The sequence below is a fragment of the Humulus lupulus genome, chromosome 5 (genome assembly GCF_963169125.1).
Source record: "Humulus lupulus chromosome 5, drHumLupu1.1, whole genome shotgun sequence".
Classification (NCBI taxonomy): Eukaryota; Viridiplantae; Streptophyta; class Magnoliopsida; order Rosales; family Cannabaceae; genus Humulus; species Humulus lupulus.
The window spans coordinates 199278410-199284976 of record NC_084797.1 but is presented as its reverse complement, the minus strand read 5'-3'; the positions used below and the strand labels follow the sequence as shown (position 1 = coordinate 199284976).

General features: G+C 33.1%; 1 protein-coding gene across 8 annotated transcripts; it reads left to right on the top strand.

Annotated features, from left to right (window-relative positions):
• Positions 1–2204: 2204 nt before the first annotated feature.
• LOC133778033 (protein MICRORCHIDIA 7-like) lies at positions 2205–6337 on the top strand. 8 transcript variants are annotated; one of them, XR_009868984.1, is made up of 8 exons: positions 2205–2605; positions 2685–2708; positions 3978–4052; positions 4155–4185; positions 4282–4360; positions 4493–4594; positions 5194–5314; positions 5983–6337. XR_009868984.1 is itself a non-coding variant. In XM_062217844.1 (7 exons), the coding sequence occupies exons 2-6, from the start codon at positions 2530–2532 to the stop codon at positions 4352–4354; spliced, it is 279 nt and encodes a 92-aa protein (XP_062073828.1). In that variant the 5' UTR covers positions 2205–2373; positions 2513–2529; the 3' UTR covers positions 4355–4360; positions 4493–4985. The 8 variants fall into 8 exon arrangements, 4 of the variants coding, with proteins under 4 accessions (XP_062073828.1, XP_062073827.1, XP_062073826.1 ...); XR_009868985.1 differs by lacking the exon at positions 5194–5314 and having other exon boundaries at positions 4493–4696; XR_009868983.1 differs by lacking the exons at positions 5194–5314; positions 5983–6337 and adding an exon at positions 4785–4985.
• The last annotated feature ends 230 nt before the right edge of the window (positions 6338–6567 follow it).

The window sequence follows — 6567 nt, the reverse complement described above, 5'->3', positions numbered from 1 at the left end:
ATTTAACAGTAATGGTAAATAACCTTTCGCACCATTTAAAAAATACACATCCTTTCAAGAGTACCTTTTAGGAGTACACAACCTTTCGCATTCAGTACCACATTAAAAATAGATAAATATGTCAACATCAGATTCATAGTGAAGGTCTCCATCATATTTATCATCCCCTCTCTCCATAACATTATTAGCATTCTTAGTTGCACCAGATGACGAATCAGATGTATCGGACTTCAATGAAAATGAAGACCCTGCGCTAGCATACTCGGGCAGGTCAACTTGCCCATCTTCTTCAATCTTTTCATACTTCGGCAAAGGCAGAGATTCTTCAACTGGATCCGACTTCTTCACATCTTTTCTCTTCTCGATGGACAAAAACTCAAGTCTTGCACTCAAGTTGTTCAGGATATCCCTGATTTCATTATCTCCACCATTTTTATCATTGTCTTTCGGATTCTGTGGTAGAGGTGGGGATTCAAAACCTGTAATAGCAGTAAATGTAGGCTCATCAACCACATTTTCTTTCTCGGAAATATCCTGATCAACCCGAGTCGAAAATTTGCAGAGTCGGCGTCTACCCTGAATCTTTACCTTCGTCAGCTTTTGTTCTAAAATTCATTCAGACACAAAGGGTTATTAAGTAAGCAAAATAGGCGTTTCACAAATGCATTCTTACACACAAACACCAAAAATTAGTGGGTACAAGAGAGGAGCGTGAGTACCAGGAGAAGAATCAAAATCGATGATGATGGAAAAGTTAGGAACATCGTCATCATCGGCACTCCTATCTCTAGAAGGAACTTTAAAGATGCATCTCCGGCCTTCCATCTTCACGTTTAATTGACTCTCTTCATCATTTAAATCCTCATTATTCTCCTCTGAAATGAAAAACCAATAAAAACCAACAGAGTCCCAACTCAGATATATAACCAAAATAACTCTCATAAAAGAAAGCCAAAAACACGACGACTGATAATCAATCCAACATTAAAAACCCTAAAATAGAGAAAGCAAAAAAGAAAACAATCCGCGTACCGAGGATTTTGGAGGAGGGCTTGGGCGGAGAAGAAAGGTCTTGAAGGAGGCGATGGTGGCTGTCGTTGAGGCTCTGGGGGTCGTCTATTGCTGGTGATGCTTTCATCCGCCATTTTCGAAGTCCTAAGGTGGCGAAAGAGAAGAGTTTCACAATCTCTGTAATGGTGAGACAAAGTAGAATGGTATCAAGTGGTAGTGGAGAAGAGCTGAACAAACATTTCAAAAACTATAATGAAATAATAATATGATTTGATTGGATTGTTCGTTGTAATGACCCCTTTTCTTCTACTATTCTTTTTACCTTTCCCGCTCCTTGTCCTCCTATATTTTGAATTTCGATTTATCTAATGGGATGGGACTAAATTAATTAAATATATATATAAACTTACTTATTAAAGTAAAAATTATATATTGTTTTTTTATAAATTATTGAAATTAACACAAAAAGAAAATTAAAGAATGTCAAAAAAAATTGAGAAAAAGTGTTAAAGAACAAAGGGTAGGGACTCATTTGGTACCCTCTGTTTTGGAAAAGTTCAATTTTGGTATCTTCTATTATCAATATTACTCACTTGGTACCCTCAATTTTGAAAATTAATTAAAATTAGTACTTTTATGTCAATTTCGGTGAATAATTTTTTTTCAATGTCAAGTTTGCCCTCCCTCCATTAATTTGAAAATTAAGTAATAGTAATAATATTATTAAAAAAAGTAATAATAATAATAAATAAAAACTTAATGATATTAAAATAAGGAATTAATATAAACAAGACAAATGTGGTGTATATCATATATGTTCAGATTGTTTGGCTTCTCTTACAAGCTAAGATGAACGTTATCTTACATTCTATGTGTTTGGAGGAATTTGAAATGGGAACGAGCTATACACATATGTGTTTCATGTCAACTGTATTGTTAATTGGCTTCGTCGAAGTCTTTCTTGCCCAATTTGTCAAGCTCAATTATTTTATTTAAGTTGGTTTTAACCAGTTATAGATTTAATATATTATATCAAGAAGGCCTTGAATATAAAATATAACATGCATTATTTTATACCTAGTATTTAAATAAATACCAACACTAATGCGGACAGTAGCAACTTATAGCTGTCGGTATTGCCCTTAAAAAAATAATTCAACCTCTAGATTTTTTCCCCGCACCTCTCTTTTTTTCCAGCCGAACATTCAGCCCCTCTACTTCCAACCGAACATTCAGCCCCTCTACTTCCAGCCGAACATTCAGCCACCTGCAACGCCGTCGACGTCGAACCACCAGCCACCTGCGACGGCGAAGTTCACCACTACCTCCTTGATCTATGGCGCCTCGTTCTTGACTGCCATGGTAAAGTTTCTTCATTTTGTAGTAGTGCCACCGCCTCTCACTCGCTCACCCTCTCCCCTTCTCTCAGCTGTTCATCCTCTCCCTCTCCATGTCTTATTCTTCTCCTCTCTTGCACGAATGGTGGGCCTCACAAACGAAGGGTCGAAGGGGTGACTGATGAACGGCAGAGGTCAAAGGGGGCTCATGAATCAAAGGTGGTGGAGGACAGACGGTGGCGAGTCCAACTCATGGGGTGAGTTCTTCTTCTTTTGCTTTTGTGACTGAGTTTTTTCTTGATTTTTTTTGTTAATGCTTGTGGTTGTCATTTGTAGGTGGCTTAGGAGCATATTCGCATGGTACAATATTTCTTCTTCTTCCAATTTCATTCATTTATGTTGGGTCTGTTATGTTATGGTTCATTAGATCTCTACGTGGTTTTAACTTTTTTCTCAAGTGGTTTTGATTCGAAATATTGAATTTTTAGAGTTTGATTGTTAATGATGTACTGTTGTTATTAGATCCCTGTTGTTTTGGACCTTGATTAAAGTTATTTGGTGTTACAAGTAATTAATTCCCGTAGTGATATTCTTTTCTGTTTAGTTATTATTACTTTCTAGTATGATGAACAAATGTTTTACTTACTGGATTTTTTAAAAAGGTCAAATTTTGAGATTATGTTCCTTGAAATGATCTCTTGTATTATAACTAGTTTTTTTTAAAAGAACAAGTTAATCTGTTTTGATTTTTGGGGATTATTTGTTTGCATTTATAGATTATTTCATCTTAATATGATGTTGTCGAGTAATTCTAATTATTATAGATGATGAGAATTTTAATTTTCGAAACCCTCTTCGTTTTACTTTGCAATATGAGTAATGTTAATTGTGTTGTGTAATATCATCAAAATAGTGCATTCTCTAATTACAAATATGTTTGTATGTACTTCTGGAATGTCTAAATGAAAGTGCCATAAACGCAATATATGTATATGTGTTGCAATATATGTGCCAACTAACTCTATATTCTCATGTGGCTGGATTCGTTTGATTCTCTTTGGATTTCATCATTTATTATTGCTATTTAATGGTCAAAATGATTACTTAGTGTATACAGAGACATAGTAAGTTGGGTATACAACAATCTACAAAGCAGAGAGAGCACATACAATTGTTGTTATAAGCAGTGGTCTATTGTGACATTATGATGTTTTTGTGTTTAGGCATATATATATATTATATTCTTCTACTATATTTCAATAAATTGCAACTCTTTGTGTTGCCAAAGTATACGTGTCCATGTTTATCCAATTTAATATCATAATTGGAAATATGATATAATAGCTTTGGAAATGTCTATTTTACCGTTGTTATGTTGCTCGTTTTCTTAGAAAATTTATGAACTCGTATTGAGTTATTTTTGTAAAATCACATGTTAAGAGTTCCATGATTGTGTTTGTTAAATGGCTACGACTCATATATTTGCAATTCTTGATCTAGTGACTACATATGAATTATTTAATTTTGTATGCCTTGAATATGGCTATGGATGCATTTTATGAATACGCCTGACTTGTTATGACTTTAAATATGCATTTTATAAGATTTTTGACTACTGTTGTTTTGTAGGTGGCATGGATCACATCAGGGTTCATCCAAAGTTTCTTCATTCAAATGCAACCTGTCATAAGTGGGCTCTTGGAGGTAAGTAAAAGTGCATTCAACTAAGACATTTTCTGTGACTCGTTAACTATGCCATTTACTGTGACTCTTATACCAATTTTATGTACTTGCAATTTTCTGCAGCTTTTGCTGAGCTGATAATGCATTGGATGAGGTATTTCTTTTATATTTGATGAGATTTTTACAAGAATACACTTCCCCCGACCCCCTAGATTTAAGTATTCTGAAGCAAAAATTATCTCAATATCAGGTCTGCAGTGGTGTCACATATGCAAATATCGATATGCTTACTAATAAGAAAGATGGGAGTAGAATGTTGGTAATCGAAGGTAACTTTTTCTTTGACTTTGTTTCCTTATACATGATTTGGGTAATGTAATTGTAATGTTGTGTTGTATATCTTCAAAACTTATGATATCTAAGAAGTATCAAATTGATTTTATTTTATTTTTATTATTCAGGATATTCAAATTAGAGTGGTCAATCGAGATGAGAAGAGTATACAAATGGCTAAACAGTACCCCAATTCCCGGCACTTCTTGACTTATCGACACTCATTGAGGGTATGGTCACAAATTTATAATATTGTGAATGATATGATGTTATCTAAGAAGATTAAATACATGCTGCAACCTGGTGCTGAGGGGATCTCAAAAGATGTCAATGTAATCTTTTATGAGTAGAAAATCTCTTTAGTTTTCGTTTTCCATATATTCTGTGTTGTTCCTAATTACAGGCTATTCATGTGATTAGATGGTTGCTGATGTCACCATTGGGTTTTGTCATGGATGCTAAACATCATATCTATGTCCAAGGATTTTATGTCTATCACAAGATCAGAGTGATTAAGATACTTATACATTAAATTTTTTTATGTTTTATATATACTAACATCAAAATATCAAGACAATTTATAATAACAATAATGCTCATCACTCACTCTCCATTTTACTAGTTTCTTTTGTCTTCCTTTATATAGACAAGACTTTTTCTGTTCTGTTAATTTTCTGGTACTTTTCTTTAATACTTCAATTCTATAAGATTTTTTGCTATGATATGTGAATAATTGTCAATAAACTACATGTTGCTTGTTGACAAAAAACAAGATTATATTTTAAAATAAGAATACAGCTCAGATGCACATATTTTCATCTTAAATCAGATGACGATGATGGACCCTTGACGTGATCAATGGCACTATCTAACCGCTACACCATTGGCAATTCTTGGAGATTTAGTCCTTTCAAATTATTTACATAACTACTCCTTCCAAACTTAGCAACGTAAGTAATAGTTTCACTACTGTCATAATTGATGCTTGAGATGTTAAAATTGTCTCTCTTCTAATGAAAATACCATTGTTAATAAGCTTGGGCCTTAGGAAATTGATGAAAATCTACATCAAAAAACTGAGAAACAAAGCAAGAGGCCAGCCCCATCTATGCTCCTACCATAATCAGCATATGATGAAATTTTTTGATGTATTTGTTGAATATTGACTTACTTGTATGTATGCTCTTGTTTAAATATAAGGACCTACTTGTATATAAACTATTGAAAAATGAAATACGGGAAACATAAAAATAGGTATTTAAAGTGCTGGAAAATAATGAGCATAAGAAATAGGGATTACAAGATTTTATTAACGTAGTTCTTTACCACAATTTAGGTTTATATAAGAAGGGGCTTTGTAGCTCAGTACTTGCTAACCAATCTTGATCATAAACATAGAGTACGTAGTACAAGACATAAGATTTAGAGAGTAATGCATCTTAGAGGGAAAAAAATCTTTAAGACTTTGACGGTAGAAACAATGATGTACTTAGAGATTGTTAGATATATTTGGATGTCAAAGATTCTCATTCAAATGTTTTCTGAAGTTTCTTAATGCAAATGTTTATATTACTTGTTTGAAATCAGATTTCTCATTCATTTTCTACTTCTTTTGTAGTTTCATTTTCTCATTCATGGCAAGTCAATTCTTATTTTGGAAAGACTATTGATGACGAGGGTGAGTACACAGACAAGAAGAAGAAATATGTTGTTAGACAATGAATTTAGTGTTTTATTTTATTTGTAATTTTTATTAGAGCAAATGATTCTTTTTTGAGTGGTTAATTATTTACTTTGTAAATCTAGTTATATGTATTTTTAAGGTCAAGATGATTATGTTTATAGACAAGGCTATGTATTTTTTAGTCAAGTAGTAGTGTTATATTTGTTCCAAAATTTGTTTTATTAGATTTGTAAATACTTTGTATAAGTTTTGTTATTTTAATATATAAGTTTTTAGATTTGTATATAAATGTTTCATTTAAATCATAATTTTTAATTTAAAATAAAAACAAATAATTTTTTTTGCAAGCAACGACGATACCTAATAACTGTCGGCGTTGCCAGCAACAACGACACCTAATAACTGGCCAGCAACAACGACACCTAATAAATGTCGGCGTTGCCAGCAACAGCGCCACCTAATAACGGCCAGCGTTGCCAGTAACAACGACACCTAATAACTGTCGGCGTTGCCCACAAC

Bases quoted from the DNA above. Each gene is read 5' to 3' on its own strand.
- LOC133778033 (XM_062217844.1), top strand. From the start codon at position 2,530: ATGAACGGCAGAGGTCAAAGGGGGCTCATGAATCAAAGGTGGTGGAGG. The intron at 2,606-2,684 runs GTGAGTTCTTCT...TGTCATTTGTAG, and splicing joins TGGCGAGTCCAACTCATGGG to GTGGCTTAGGAGCATATTCG. The intron at 4,053-4,154 runs GTAAGTAAAAGT...AATTTTCTGCAG, and splicing joins TCATAAGTGGGCTCTTGGAG to CTTTTGCTGAGCTGATAATG.